Raw genomic sequence first — 16,887 nt, 5'->3', positions numbered from 1 at the left:
TCATTTAAATTCTCGAAACTCTCCAAAAATTATCGAAAATATCTTCCTATGTAGGGATGGGAGGCGTTCAAAATTATCGATGATATCAATCGAAAGAAATTATCGATAATCGATTAATCATATCGTTATCGATAATTTAATAATTATCGATAATTATCAAAATATCGAAATTCGATAATTATCAAAATATCGATATTTTGATATTTATCTGAAAATTCATGATAATATACCGATATATCGGAATATATCGATAAATATCGGATTTTCGGACCGAAATATCGATATATCGAATTATCGATATCTTGATAATTATCAAAATATCAATAATTATCGATTATCGATATTTTTTTTGATAATTTTCGATAAAAAAAGTCGATAATTATCGATTATCGATAATTGATAATTATCGATAATCATTTTCATTATCGCCCATGCCTATTCCTATGAAGGAGATGTCGCATGAAACCACAAAAATGGTGTTTATTAAGATAACTGCGCATCAAAACGATTTCATCATTCAGCAACACAATAGAACGACTGCAATGGATTCCCGCAGCTTCCGTTGTTAGGGACTACAAAATAAGCAATGAGCGCGGCTTGATGCGATCTTATATAGCAAAAATTATGCGGAAACATATGAAGTAAAAGATTGTTTGATTAATCTGTTGAAAATACTTTGATCAAAAGAAGTGATACTCTCAAAAACAGTACTGGCTACCACACAGCAAGTGAAAGGTGAACAGACAAGAAATGACACTCTCGATACCAGGTCACATACGGCAAGTGAAATATTAACAGAAACTTCTTGTGTCGTTTCGTTTTCGTTCCAATATATCTGCCAGCTCTAAATTCAGGACGAAAATAACTGCCACGCGATTTTTTCGTTTCAGTATATTAGCTCAGTTCCGATCTTTGGATCAATTCAGTCATTTACATCAGTTGAACGAACAAACATTATTTCGTTAAAAAAGAGTGAAGCTCATTTTTGCTGTGCAGTAAGAACACAGCACGCACACGGCAAGCCAATAATACTGTGCAGAGGATATATACACATGTTTTAGATTGATTGTGTGAACTTACATCTCTATTCTTTTTCGTTTTTTTTTTGCATATTAAAATAGCGATCCTAATTTTAAATTTTATATTGTGAGACAGTAAACCGTTATAGCATCACGTTTGGTGTACATCTCGGCAGTGTTTTGAAAAATAATCGAAAGAAAAGAAGAAAATTGTGTCGAAACGGGTTTTTTCTTTCAAGAGAATAGAAACAAAAATTATTATTTTTAGATTCAGTTCTGTGATACTTCATTGAGAAAATGCCGCACTATCATCACAAGAAGAAGGTAAGGAACGTCTAATTGAATCAAATCAAATTTAATTATCAAAACTAGTGTGTGTAATACCACCGACGCGACATTGTAATTGTAGCTCGATTTCGTATTTCAAACGAAAAAATTATTCTCAGTCTCATCTGTGCAGGGAAAATTTCGTCATCTTCTTTTTTAATTTTATTTTTAATTTGTTAGAACGGTGAATAAATGTGCATGAAACCACGGTCGAACCGATGTTTCAAGCACGACAATCAATTTGTAGTTTGTGTTTTTCGCACTGCGATATTTCTTTTAAAATTAAGACAAATAATTAGAACCTCGTTTCGGTGTTACTGATTTAAATCATTCGAGAAAAGAGCGTATCTTTCCACCGCAGAGTCTTTTCTTAATAGAACATGGAGCCGGTCGTCTCAACCAACACGACAATCTTAAATTTATTTACAACTCCACGAATTATAAATAAGAATTTTGAAATATTTATACCCATTGGGTGTTAAATGTGAGCTACACATGTGATGAACGCAGTTTCTTATTTTTGTTTTTCTTTAAACATCCTCGTAAGGAATGACTCGATGACTCCACTTTTCAGACAAGTAACTAAATATTTGAGATAGTTTGATCCCAGCGCCAAGTTGTTTTTTTATTTAAACAAAATAATTTTTCATTAGCGCTTTTTGATGCGCATTCTTCTAATGAAAACAGTGTTTTGATTCGACCGTTTGAACGGAAATGATTTGAAATTTTTAGATGTCATATCCGACATATCAGAACTGACATTGATTGATACATTCTTGTGTAAATGAAATGATTTATTGAATCAATCAAAAATTGTTTATTCTATCCAGCTTATTATTAAGTTTGTAGCGTGTGTCTGCTGTAAACTACAGCTACCATCAATCTATAGAATAAAATACTGTTTTTATTTGAGAGAAGAGAGATACTTAATTCCGTCCACCAGGATAATTATTGAATCTGTTACTTCTTTCGACAAAATGGATGCAGAATCTGTTACTTCATTAATTTTACTATTCGTTTTGCTATAAAAGAACACTTGAGGCAGGACTAATCGCTCATTTTTGTCTTAGCTGACGAGAACAGATGGCATCAATTTGTTATTGTTTGTTTCATTAGTGCCAGATTACCTCACGCCGAAATCTAACAGGCTAGAGGATAGGGTGTAGCGGTTCTTACAAAATGTCTTATTTCTTTTAAGGCTCAGCCGAAAATCCACTCAGCTGGTCCATCTGATCATTTTATGGAAGAAAAACAAATTTCGAACTTTAATTTTGTGCTGCCATGCCGCCAGATCGATTTTTGAAAATTTCGTCGGTTTCGGTCCACGTCACATACATGGATTTTTTACGGTCGGCTCAGTGTACATAAAAAGTTGGGTCCATATGGTAATCTAATCTCCAGACTTCATAGATTATTTTACAAAAAATGGGGGAATCTGGCACAGTCATGACTTTTTGTTACATGTCGTAAAAGGGCGCACGGGATTTCATTTCATAACAATAAAGAAGACAGAATCAAGGCCTTAAACTTCGGAGAGTTCACGCAAATCACCATTTTATTAAACACGCAAGAACACATCTTTTCTAATGAATTGTTATGAAAAACGAGCCATCAGAACAGTCGGAGCGTTTGCTGCGACTGAGCCCCGTACAAACCCGTATATCTATTGCGTACGTGACCCTAGTGCGTCTGTCACCCTACTTTGACCGTAAGCCTATTGCGCCGGTTAATGTAGTTAAAGTAAAATTATTATGTAATGTGTACATCTTACAAATTGCGCATAGCGCAATTACGAAGCCCCGTACGACGTTCCTTTCAAATGAAACAAAAATTTCAAATCGCCCTAAAATTTTATTTTTTTGAAGGGCCTAGTATCGGCCTCAGTCCGAGGACCCAAATTTAAATCTTTTTTTCAACAACATTCTATTCGGCCTTTGATTACCTTCCAAATGAAACAAAAATTACGAAAAACGGATGAAATTTGCTCGAGTTATATGTAAAATACACATAGGGCCTTAGGCCAAGGACCCAAATTTAATTTTTTTTCAACAACATTCTATTCGGCATTCGATTACCTTCCAAATCAAACAAAAATTACGAAAAACGGATGAAATTTGCTCGAGTTATATGTAAAATACACATAGGGCCCTAGTAGCAGTTCACTTCTAAGGCCCTAACTCACGGTCCACTCACCCGATTTTAAAAAACTTTTTTTTCCTGGATTGGTATTGACAATTCCTATCATTTGCCGTGTCATTTACATTTCCATAGTTTATTTTGCCATAAATATCACCAAAAGACCTTAAATCACTTAGGTGGCCCTAACTCACGAAGGGCCGACCCGAATATGCCCATCTTCGAACTTAACCTCACTATTTTGACTATCTTTCAGGGGAAAAAAATCGGATTTGATTTACTCAAGATATCGACGTGACGGACAGACAAAATTTTTATTGCAGATTCGTCATCTATGAACATAGGCAAACACTTTGCCCTTACCGTCTGCTTCGAATTCCATCAATTACACACGGCATCGTAATCCTGTAAGCCCCTTTGTACTTCGTACGGGGCTAAAAACGCACCACATGATCATATCACGTCGATGATACACATAACGAGAGGTGAATTTTTCGTAAGAATATCCGCAATATTATCATCAAGTCTGGTTGTCACCTGCGTGTCTGATCCGCGTCACCTCTCTAAAGTTTACAGCCTTGGACAGAAAGGCATCAGTTCAAATTAATCAATTGGTAGTTTCTAGTTTGGCTTTCCGTTCAAGATGCGAGATTGTGTGCTCAAAATGTTGTATATACTAAACATATCACTAACGCGGTACGTCGATGACTTAAAACAAAAGCGAAAAAAGAGCGAAAGACATAAATATTTAGAATCCAAAAAAACAATTCGGCTAAATTTAACGACGTCACCCATTACGTCAATAAAGAACGAAATTTTGTATATTTGCAACACTTCCAAAATGTTAAATTTAGATTATTGAAAATAACAAAAGAATTTTTTTTTTTCTTCTCTTTACTGAAACCATCATCATCCTGAATCACTAAAAATACAAAATTTAGATCACAAATTCAACAAACGGTTAACCATCAACACTTCTGGAAATGCCACATTTTCCATACGAAAATAGTTTTGATTTTCTATTTTTTGATTGATTGTGGATTTATAGAAAGAAAAAAAAATATTTAAATTCTCCACGTTTATTTTCTCAAACAGCGAAAATGTAAACAAAAATTACTATTTTTACTCGCATTTTCGAATTTCCTCAAAGTCAGCTTGTTTATCAGATTCAACAGGTATCCGCTTGATTTGATTTGTTTTCTTTTTTTGTTCAAAGATTATCTTTTTCGGCAGACAGATCTGTCCGAACCTAAAGACTTTGTGGAAATTCAGATAATTTGTATATTTATTTCCAATTCATTTATTGGACACACGCCGATATAGTCAGGGAAGTAGATGGTGCACATGGCATAATTACAAAAGCTCTTCGTAAAAGTTACTTTTACGAAATTAAAGTTCTGCTTAGGCCGTAACTGATTACAAGGGCATGGGACGAGGTACTAGTTTACCCTGAAAACTACAAAAGCGCCATCCTTGTTCTCATAGCTGAATACGGTTGTTTCATGAAGTTTTATACTGAAAACTACAAAAGCGCCACATTCAGCTAAAGAGAATTTGCTGAGAAGTGGTGAAAACGTCAACAATCTTCTTGGAAGTTAATATTGACCGAGATGTTCAAATATTATTTCAAATGAATAGTCACCATATTAAGGATTCTTGAACTTTTATTCTTTTTATACTGCAAACGCCACTGAATCATTTCTCATGGCTGATATTTTTTATGTCCCAGGTAAATAAAGCCGAATGATTACCTGTCAACGGACAAATAAACTTTTTACATTCTAAAGCTTTATCTGTACATGTGGAACGTACATGTTGTCAACAAAAGAAACGTAAAGGGAGTAGTTTCACTTGATGCTGTAAACTTTGGAGATTATTATAAGTGATGGTGATGGACCACTTTCCATATAAAACAAACGGGAAACGGAAGAAGATCACTATTCTTATGGGGTGAAATTCATGTGGGACGAATAGAACCGATGAAACAGACAGAATCCACAAGTAAAAATAGTTTAAATTCTTATGGATTCCGACTCCAAATGCTCCCTGACTAAATCACATTTAAAAATACATTTTCGGACAACGTGTCACTGGGCTGTTACATCGGTGATGGTCGAGATGAAATGTTTAAAAAGTGTTTTTTGTCGACAAACTGTCTGCATAAAAAGAAATGAGAAGGAAACTATTCCGGATTGATGGGATCAACATCTCGTATTAGAAAAATAAATCTCGTCTCTCTCGATAGAAAAAACACTCGAAATTAATTCTGTGTCGCGCCGATTCATCTACCGTGAAAATAGAGTCACAGGAAACTCATTTGAATTTTCCACTGAGTCATTTACGAAAATTTCGTAAATTAAGTGAAATTCGGTGTATTACACATGAAATTATTTTGTTTATTTTTCCACAATAATTTTTAATCGCTTTTCGATAGAAATGTCGACGCAAAATTTATATTTTTAGTTGGCCAATAAAAAAGCAAATAAATAAAACAAATCGTTTTCGGAATTTTGTTTTTTATTTATTTTTTACAAATTTTTAAATCGAATTCTGTTAGTCAGCCCAAAACCATTTTTCGAATTAGAAAATAAAATCAGAAATTCGGCACGTTCGGTGTCGTTTAAATTAAAATAGAAAAAAACGATTATTTTTATCGATTTCTTTACGTTCCATTTAATTCTTTTAAATGTTTATTTTGAACAAAAATGATTTACGACTCCGTCGAGGACTCCGTAAATGTTCTGAAGAAAATATCAATAAAATTGCTTCAAAACCAAATCACTCATTTGGCAGCTTCATGAGGTGATTTTGCAAATCAAGTTCCAGTCGTTTGAAGCAAGAAGATCAATCAATTGTAGTGACAATAAAATCGGAAATCGAAAATTTTACAAAGGAAATGAAGATAAATTCATTGGAGTGAGCATTCTTTATGGTCACAGTCACAAGGAGTTCTGAAGTGTCCATGACTTCTTAAAAGAATTAATAAAGCCGAACATAGATAATCTTTATGGATCTATGTGCATAAAGTTTACTTACCAAATAATTATTAGATCTTCATTTGTTCACTATACAGCCAAGTCTTTAACACAGAATCTATTACTTCATCTGTTCTTACATACATTCCCCTATAATATAAGAGCATATTCACCCGAGGTCTTTGCTTATTCTTCACATTGCCGTCGATAGCAAATGATCAGTAGTTTCAGATGGAAATTTTCGAGTAGTATTTTCGTATTTTATACTTTATAAAATGATTTGAATGAAGATGTTTTCATCACGTTTTTGAAATATTTTATGTTTCTGATGAAAACATTTCATTGTCACAGCTGATTTTGTTGGACATATTAAGAAATGTGTATCACCGTTTTTATGTTGTTTTTGGTTGTTCGAAACACTTCCTTGTCGTTGTACGGTTAAGGAAATATGACCAACGATCGTTCGCATGATGTTTCTTTTTCTCAAAATAGAAAATTCTGAGAAAATTCTTTATTGGGTTTTTCTACTTAATTAAAGCGACGAGCCCATTGTAACTTTTGTCTTATATATTTAAGATAAACTGAACTCGCACACCGCGTTAATGATACATTGTCACACTTTGACGATTGACTCTTTTTACGATCAATAAAAAATGTAAATTTAAAAATATTTAAAAATAAAACATCGACTGCAGATGTTTTATTCACAATATTTTAACAAAATATTTATTTTAAAAGTGGTAGATTCGTGTTTCATTTTCATTGTACAAGTTTCAATTAAAAGATTTACGATGATATGGATGGACCATATTTAACAGGAATAAAAAAAAACGTTTTCGTTTAACAAACGATAACAATAAATTTTTGATGCCTTGGGTTTTGCTAATTTTTTTTTTGATAACGAAATTTCTCGGAAAAAAATATTAAAAATAGCCTGGCAGCATGCTAAAGCTATTAAACTACACACCGTAAACTACACAACGATAAAATTTTAAATTCTAAAATCCTAACCAGTTAATCCAATTATTATTAAATTGCTTCATTGAAACTAACCCTTTGTTTAAATACGCTTTTACGCTTCTGCGCAGAAGCAGCTATAGTCATGCAATTATCAACAATAACAATAGGAAACGATTAGTTGTTACTAGTGGTTATTGAAGCAACATGAATGTTAAGACAAGTGAAGTAATAGATTTGCTGTCAATCACTAGTAGTGCATAAAACAAAGCAAGCAATAGATTTACTAAATATACAGTGAAATGATTGTCTCTTGAAAAGTTTAGATTTTGTATTGAGATCTACTGATTGTTTAAGAGTGATATCGCCAAAACTTGAACCAATTTGAAAACAATGGTTCGGCGATCCAGGCAAGCTATAGCTCGTTTGAATCGTCTTTCAATTCTAAGAAATAGGGATCTTTTAGTTTTTCTGTTAGTTTCCCATTTTCGGAGTGAACACGTGAAAAGTCATAGCATGTCAAGGGGTGGTGAAAACAGTTTTTTTGTGATAGCTCAAGATAGACATGTTTCTAAAAGTTGAAAATTTGTAGGAATATAGGCCTTTGGCAGACCTTCATAAAGAGTATAATCATCGGTATGGGCCGCCACCCGTTCTAGACTTATGACTCAAAATATGGTCAATGTTTGGTCAGTGCTACTGGCTTGCAACAGAATTTATCCGCGGAACTGACTATAGGGTGTTGTAGCGGGACTTACCCTCTTTCATTCCACGTATAAAAAACCCCAGATAAATTCTGTTGCAAGCCATAAAGTTAGTTGAAGTAAAATGTCGCTCCAGGAGACCCATATTTTTCAGTGTTTTCAACTTGTTTTTGGTCTTCAAACAGGCTGGAGCGATGGGAATGAAATAAACTAAATCAAAATTACATGTTCAGCTCGAAATTGTCCTGCACCGCGCGATCATTGGTCTTGAAAATGTTGCTTTCCTCCTTCTTCGTAGAAGGTGGAAAACCTCATTTCTTTTACTTCACAAAATGAACAGAAACTCAATTGCTTGCTACGAATATAGGTTTATTGTTAAGCAGAGATGCGCAGCGTTCGTTTACAGTCAATAAATGGTCACTCAAGATGAAATTTGTGCTTCACAAGAGGTCACACAATATGGAAATGTGTGTAAAATAACGTTTTTTATATGTAAACGAACGCTGCGCATCTCTGCTTTACAATAAACCTATATTCGTAGCAAGCAATTGAGTTTCTGTTCATTTTGTGAAGTCAAAGATATGAGGTTTTCCACCTACTACGTAGAAGGAGGAAAGCAACATTTTCAAGACCAATGATCGCGCGGTTCAGGACAATTTCGAGCTGAACATGTAATTTTGATTTAGTTTATTTCATTCCCATCGCTCCAGCCTGTTTGAAGACCAAAAACAAGTTGAAAACACTGAAAAATATGGGTCTCCTGGAGCGACATTTTACTTCAACTAACTTTATGGCTTGCAACAGAATTTATCTGGGGTTTTTTATACGTGGAATGAAAGAGGGTAAGTCCAGCTACAACACCCTATAGTCAGTTCCGCGGATAAATTCTGTTGCAAGCCAGTAGCACTGACCAAACATTGACCATATTTTGAGTCATAAGTCTAGAACGGGTGGCGGCCCATACCGATGATTATACTCTTTATGAAGGTCTGCCAAAGGCCTATATTCCTACAAATTTTCAACTTTTAGAAACATGTCTATCTTGAGCTATCACAAAAAAACTGTTTTCACCACCCCTTGACATGCTATGACTTTTCACGTGTTCACTCCGAAAATGGGAAACTAACAGAAAAACTAAAAGATCCCTATTTCTTAGAATTGAAAGACGATTCAAACGAGCTATAGCTTGCCTGGATCGCCGAACCATTGTATTTATTTTCACCAAAATTGGTTCAAGTTTTGGCGATATCACTCTTAATTTTTATATCCTTTGAAAGTTGATAAGGATCACTTTTATGAAAACGTTTACACTCGTAAAAAACTGAGATACGCTTCTAAAAGTTAGTTTTTCTTATTGTAAAGTAGGTTAAATTATCAGTGGGTTCCTTATCACTATTCTACCTACTTTACAACGATAAAAAGGTTAAAGAAGGGCAGACCAGCTTTTATACGAGTGTAAATGTTTTCATAAAAGTGAGCCTTAGAATTGTAACGCATAAGAAATTTGTTTTAAAAATAAATGAAATTAAATAAGAAAAATGTTTTAGATCGTACACCTTTGTCTGTCAACTGATATCGGCAGCGAGAGCAATGAGCGTCGGTTAAATGTTCTTTAGCAAAATGTTTCATTAAACAAACGCAGTAAAAGATTTTGTATCAAACACAATTGCTACCTTTTCTGTTTCGAGTATTACTAAAGATGTAGCAGATTTATTGGTTTATGAATGTTCAATAAACATGCGGCAGGTTCAGTGAAGTTTTTCTAGCCACATAACCAATCATTTTCTTATAGTCTACTGGTGACGATGACAATTGAGTACCATCAAGATGAGTTATCTGCTTACACCTGTTAAAATGACAATGGGAGTCTAATAGTCCATTCCACGACTATAAGTCTTGATTTTCTTGTTGTCTGTGAATGGTTTCTTAACCGGAAGGAATTTCAACAGTGTCATAGGTAACTTCTCAGAGATAGTGACATTTCAGACAGTGTTGTGGTATAATGTTACACACCATCTTACGGGGCTAACGAAGTCCGATGTTTTATATGAAACTATTTTCAAGCAAATTACTTATGAAAAATTACTTCGGATAATCATCTAAAAACACTAGATTATACCTCTCAATCCAAAGTTGTTTATTTCATTTTTTTTTGTTTCATTAAATTTCTTATAACTTGTGAAATTAAAAAGAAATTGCCACAGAGCAACGATTTTTAATGGTAAAACAAATAAACCGAATAGAAACATATTAATGGTCGTTAATGATAATGTTTTGGCAATTTGTGGATTTCATCTTATTTTTTCGCTTGATGCCACAAAAGACCACCAACCCGATTTATTTCCATTTTGTAAATAATATTTATTGTTCTTCGTCTAAACCGGCAGAGAGATGCGTATCAAAAATGTTGCAGTTGAAATGAGTTGAATATCGCATTTGGATTTGTTTATAAACAAAATGTAATGTGGAAACCGACGATATGATAATTTTCGTCTATTAATTGAGATATTATTGGAAGGAACTGAGAAAACATTGGCTATTAGAGAGTAATAGAGATGAAAACTGACGAGTATGAAGCTGATGGAAAATACAAAAATAGAAAATAATTTTAGCCCGGTACGATGTGGCGAGGTCTGCTTATTAAGGTTAAAATATTTGGTTACTAAAATAGAAAATTTAAAGTATTTATGATATAACCTGTTACAGACGGCAAGCATATGACCAGTATTATTATTGGGTCTATTACTTCCATCGATCCAAGTGTTTTTAATCTGTTGATTTCAAATCTTGTACTTCATTTTTTTAACATGCATTTTATAATATAAAGGACCATATTACCCAGAGCTTGTCATTATTTTTGTCGTCGATATCGATAACAGATGTGACATGATAATGTGAAAATAAGTCATGAAATGTGGTTGTGAATATCTTAGCTCTATTGGAATGAGTTTCTTGGTCGTTAGAAACTTTATTTCGGTAGGTATGTCAAATGGAAGATTGGTTGGAAGTGAAAGATACATTCTAATGCATAGTCTTGAGTGAATATCTCTGATTGTATGATTTGTCGAGGGTAGCCCCAATACAATTATATATATTTTAGTCAGCTTAGTCAGTAAAAATTTAAATTTAAATTTCATTCTGGCTAAGGCACCTTCATCATGACACCAACACCAATATCGAATGGCTTTTCTATTAAAGCTGCGGCATACACTAGGCGTTAGGATTCAACCCTTATCTCTAAAGAAATACTCAATGACAGACACTTTCGTTATAAATAGCATAGCCTTATCTCTCCATCCAAGGTCTTACTAAAGACTGATATGCACGCATGCTATCGGTCTGTATTCTGCATAAACATCTGAAGTTTGCCATTTTTTAACTTCGAATTTCCATTAATTTCAGAAAAACCATCGCAAACACACCACCAAAGAAGATGTTACCGAATCGGTCACATCAAGTACCAGTACGTCCGACACTGACAAAAATGAGGATGAAGGACAACAATCGTCCAGCGAGCCTGATCAAAATAATAACGATCAACGGCCGTACGAAATAGCTAATTCGAAAGTAATGGGTCGCTATCTGGTATCAGCAAGAAATTTAAAGGCAGGTGAAGTGGTGATAGTTGAGAAACCGATCGTTATTGGCCCGTGTGGGGAGCCGGTTTGTTTGGGATGTTATATACCGATACCAACGAGAAGCAATCAGTACAAGTTAGTGATGGAGTTTTGATGAATTTTACGCCACAGTTCGTACTTAACAACAGGTTCTCTTTAGGTGTCCAGGTTGTGGTTGGCGCTTGTGTGGCCCGAAATGTGTCGGTTTGAAATCGGATAACGGTCACAGTTCGTGGGAATGTTCCACGCTTCGCGAGAAACGGGTAGCCGATCATTTAGATCGAAGCAAAGGTAAAGAGTTGATTAAGATGTACGAGGCCATTGCACCGTTTCGATGCTTATTGTTGAAAAAGCACGATCCAAAACGTTGGGAACGCTTGATCAAAATGGAAGCACATAATGACATTAGGCGCAACATATCATCACTGTGGAATCGCAATCAGGAAGTGGTGGTTAATCGCCTACGAAATGTTTGGGGTTTCAACGAATTCAGTGAAGAGGAGATACACACAATGTGTGGAATATTAGAAGGTATAAGTGAGAAGGATTCGTTGCTCGGTAGACCAAAATCGTAACATTTTCTCTTTTGGACGGTCTAGTCAATTGCTTTGAAATTGGCCAGAACGGCAGCAGAGCTCGAGCCTTATACGACGAAGCCTTTCTGCTAGCACACGATTGCTCGGCGAATACGTCGCACACTGACAACCCAATTAATTACGAAATGACCATACGAGTGACAAGAGATGTTCCGAAAGGAGATGCAATCACATTGAGCTATGCATACACATTGCAGGTAGCTAGATTAATTCGGAAAAGCTTTCGAAATCATAGAGAACTCAGGATTTTGATTTTCGTAGGGTACGCTGAAGAGGAGAGAGCATCTTCAAGAGGGTAAATTTTTCTGGTGTCAATGTAAGCGCTGTTCCGATCCTACAGGTGAGCCACACTAGTCTAGCGATTTCGAAGAAAATTTTAATTGTTTGAATAATCCTACAACAGAGCTCGGAACATATTCAAGTGCAATCCAGTGTCCTAAATGCCATGGTGGCTTAATATTATCAACAGATCCTTTGGATCAAGATGCACCGTGGAAATGTCGCGCTTGCGCCTACATCGTAACGGGTCGATCGATGCTGTTGCTAGTCGATACAGTCTTCAAAGAACTGGATTCCATCAATTCGAATGATGTTTTAGGCTTCGAGGAATTTCTAGGTATTTCATTTTGATGAAAATTTATGGACGACAGTACACTGCAGCTACGATCATTAATTTCAGAGAAATATCGCAATGTCTTCCATAAAAACCACTACTTGTGCATATGTGCAAAACATTCCCTATTTCAATTGTACGGCCGTTCCGAAAAGTTCATGATCCACGAACTGTCCGTCGATCAATTGCGAACCAAAGAGAATTATTGTCGTGACATTTTGGATGTGGTAGACTTATTAGAACCGGGACTATCAAAACTCAGAGGTAATGGAATTAATCATATTCAGCTTGAACCGTGGCATTTAAACGGAGAAATATGTTTCAGGTGTCATTATGTACGAGCTACACGCACCAGTTATGATCCAGGCGACCAGATTATTTGAAACCGGCGAAATTAAGAACAATGAATTAAAGAAACGGTTGCGTGAGGTTATAAGACTGTTGAAGGACAGCGAACAGATATTGAAAATGGAACCGGATGGCTCCAATGAGTATACAATGAGTGTGGCAGCGAGGGATGCATTGCAACGTATTGGAAAAGTTTAGCGGAAGCAGATGGTTGAGATTTTTGATTTTATATTTCGTAAATATTCATGTGATTGTTTGGGATTTATTAAAAATGTGAAATGTTAACAGCGAACGGGGTTTTCCGTTTCAACATTAGACCCCTCTTACTCAGAGAGTAAGTGGGGGAAAATCCAAAAATAATCGATATGCTAATAACCACTGTGGGAAACGTTAAATATCTTACATGGTGCTTCTGGCAACTTTTTATAAAATTCCCATTTTCTGCACATTTTGGCGTTTGTTAAATCACCAAGAGAAATCACCATAAATGAAGAATTGCCATGAAAAATCGCCAGAGAGTGTGAAGAAGGTGAAGAAACGCGAAAATGAAAAAGTACGTTTTTGATTGCTTGAAAAATATCTTAAAATATACGAAAAAGTACGTATTAACCTGTTATGTTACAGACGGACGGCAAAGTATTTTTAATCGGTTGATTTTAAATCTTGTACTTCAATTTTTTTAAACATGCATTTTACTATATGAAAGACCATATTACCCAGAGCTTGTTATTATTTTTGCCGTCGTTGACGTTAACAGATGAATAGCCGTATGTTATTTTTTATAAAAGTACAATTTCCTTAGGATTGAACCGAACACCTTTTCGTCACCTTTTGAAAAAGGATAGATTCACTAGCATCGAACATAATGCCTTTGCGTTACCTTTCGCAAAAGGTAAAATTCCCTGGGAAAAAGACAAAATTTCCATTCATGATGTTTCTGGACGTTTCTGCACATATTGCCGTTTTTTCTTGACGATTTTTTACTTTTTGACGACTTTGGCGATTGCAACCGGTAATTAAAACCTCGATTAAAACCGGTAAAATAACGGAAGAATCAAATACCGTTTACCGGTTTTTTGCATCATGGGCGCGCGTTAGCATAGCGCCCGTGACGCAAGTCCTATTACTAGAAAAAATTTAAAAAAAATTTTTTTGTCGTAGACTGCAGAACCATATATACAGCAAATATTGAAGTTCTACAATTCAAATCCGAATGACTCCAAATTACCATTAAAAAAAACTAGGCGTCCGTACGAGTTCAACGAGCTATCACACGTTCTTGCAGCTTAAAATTTGGCCACGCAAAAAATCTTCCAAGAAGCCCCATTTCCATACATTTTGGTCAATTTCAGTACTTTAAACGAAATGAAAAAATCCTACGTTACTTTGTTAGTCCGTCCGTCCGCCCGTCCGTGTTTCCTATCTTCTAAAGTCTTCTTTAGATTTTGTTGAAATTTTGGGAGTAGATTCTAAGACATTCCAGAAAAAAAAATTGGGGGGAACCGGCCTCGTTTCGGAGCTAGGGCTCCTCGAAGTTCCCACATAAGGCCCCATATAAGAACACCTTTAAGTGTGTGTGTGTGTGGATAGGTATGGTAGAACAAATTTGTTCGCTTTTGGTATTTGGTAAGCTCTGCTCGCCTCAATTTTTCTTCCTAAATTTTGTATTTTTTAAATTTTTAAATTTTTTAAATTTTTCAAATTTTTTTAAATTTTTCAAATTTTTTTTAATTTTTCAAAATTTTCAAAATTTTCAAAATTTTTATAAATTTTTTTAAATTTTTTAAATTTTTCAAACTTTTTAAAATTTTTCAAACTTTTTTAAATTTTTCAAACTTTTTTAAATTTTCTAAATTTTTTTAAATTTTTCAAAATTTTTTAAATTTTTAAAATTTTTCAAACTTTTTCAAATTTTTCAGATTTTTTCAAATTTTCCAAATTTTTTTAAATTTTTCAAATTTTGTAAATTTTTTTAAAGTACTGTTTGGGAATTTTTTAAAATAGGCAAGAATATGTCCTAATACGTCCGAATCATCTGCCACTTTGTGACGCAAAATTTTTTTGGTAAAATTTTGTTTCTAGAATTTCTTTGGTCAAATTTTTGCAGTTATAGTTTTTGCGTACAAGCGCAGAACGCGTCACCTCCAGCGATATCAGTTGTTTTGGAAGTATGCACAGGGACTTGCGTCACTTTTACTCTTTTGAGTGTTTTTGACTGATTTTCAATACTGGTTTTTCCGTAAGTCATTTAAACGTCAATATTAGTTTAATTTTACAATAAAAACTTTTTCCAGAATGAAATTCAACGTATTTGATCAGCCAGGCATGTGATATTTAGAGTCAAAATAGTTAAAAGTTAGCAAAAAAGCTGCCAAAATGTTCTCTTCAACTTTCAATTTAAGTTTAAGTTTCCATAGTCTTTGCTTCATCACTTTTGACCAATGTTTTAGCACCTTCGATCATTGCTTTGAGCGATCGAAATTTCTGTAAATTTTTTGTTTCGAATGGCAAGTTTCCAGGCGTTCATTGGCTTCACCAAGCAAAGTAAGTGCGGAGTGATCAACTTCTTTTCTTTTTTCTTTACCAATTTTTCGATGACGCAATGTCTCTTTTCTCTGTTCTTAACTTTGATAAGAATTCCATTTGAGGATGCCCACATTTTAACGGCCACTCTGCATGAATAATCAAATGATTACACTTTTCCGAAGTTTATATAGATTGTGGTAGGAAAAATGTTATGTCATAATTTATTTGAGCATTAAATGAGATCTCTTTCCGATGAGTAAAAAGGTATTAACGGAAAATCGGTTCAATATAAATTTACCGGTTTTTTACCGGTTTTTTTTTAAGGGACGGTATTACCGTTTACCGGTTTTTGTAAAATTTCCAATTTTTCACTTGATGTCTTTGATGTCTTTTTATATATAAGCCCATACGCGCTGCAATAAGCTTAAAACGACTGTAAAACAAAAGCAATTGAGGGAATCTCTTCTTCTTTTTCAGCCTGTTTCTGTCCACTGCTGGACGTAGGCCTCCCCAATTCTTTTCCATTCCGAACGATTAGTTGCCACTTGTTGCCAATTTGCGCCTGCAATTCTCTTTATACCATTACTCCATCTCTCTGGTGGTCTACCTCTAGGTCATGTTTTAGGTGGTCTCCAGTTCATGATCTTTTTGGTCCAACGTTCGTCCGTCCTTCTTACAATATGTCCCTCCCAGCTCCACTTTAAAGATGCTATTCTTTACATGACATCAACGACTTTTGTTTGTTGTCAAATCCATTGATTTGTCATTCTATCTCTGAGCGTAATTCCAAGCATACTTCGTTCCATAGCTCTTTGTGCCACTCTTAATTTATTTTCGGAAGCTTTTGTTAACGTTAACGTTTCCGCTCCATATGTGAGCACAGGAAGGACACACGTATCGAACACTTTACGTTTCAGACTATTGTTCATTTTGCTTTTGAAAATTAGCCTGAGTTTTCCGAATTGAGGGAATAGATTGCGAGATAATGGAGAACTTCAGATTGTTTTGGATATTATTGTTCAAAGTCATGACAGTAAAAAATGCTGAAGTTCTCAAATGTCGCAGGAAG

At 34.8% G+C, this 16,887-nt stretch overlaps 1 protein-coding gene across 1 annotated transcript; it reads left to right on the top strand.

Moving 5' to 3' along the window:
• Window positions 1-917: 917 nt before the first annotated feature.
• LOC119066549 (SET domain-containing protein SmydA-8) lies at window positions 918-13,577 on the top strand. The gene is made up of 8 exons (XM_037169088.1): window positions 918-1,343; window positions 11,521-11,831; window positions 11,896-12,266; window positions 12,335-12,528; window positions 12,593-12,671; window positions 12,735-12,947; window positions 13,011-13,208; window positions 13,270-13,577. The coding sequence occupies exons 1-8, from the start codon at window positions 1,317-1,319 to the stop codon at window positions 13,488-13,490; spliced, it is 1,614 nt and encodes a 537-aa protein (XP_037024983.1). The 5' UTR covers window positions 918-1,316; the 3' UTR covers window positions 13,491-13,577.
• The last annotated feature ends 3,310 nt before the right edge of the window (window positions 13,578-16,887 follow it).

This window comes from Bradysia coprophila, chromosome IV, assembly GCF_014529535.1.
Source record: "Bradysia coprophila strain Holo2 chromosome IV, BU_Bcop_v1, whole genome shotgun sequence".
Classification (NCBI taxonomy): Eukaryota; Metazoa; Arthropoda; class Insecta; order Diptera; family Sciaridae; genus Bradysia; species Bradysia coprophila.
This window is presented reverse-complemented; position numbering and strand designations above follow the sequence as displayed.

Excerpts from the sequence above, each read along its gene's own strand:
- LOC119066549 (XM_037169088.1), top strand. The coding sequence starts at position 1,317 with ATGCCGCACTATCATCACAAGAAGAAG. Across the intron at positions 1,344-11,520 it reads ACTATCATCACAAGAAGAAG|AAAAACCATCGCAAACACAC; the intron begins GTAAGGAACGTC and ends CATTAATTTCAG. Across the intron at positions 12,267-12,334 it reads AATGTGTGGAATATTAGAAG|TCAATTGCTTTGAAATTGGC; the intron begins GTATAAGTGAGA and ends TGGACGGTCTAG.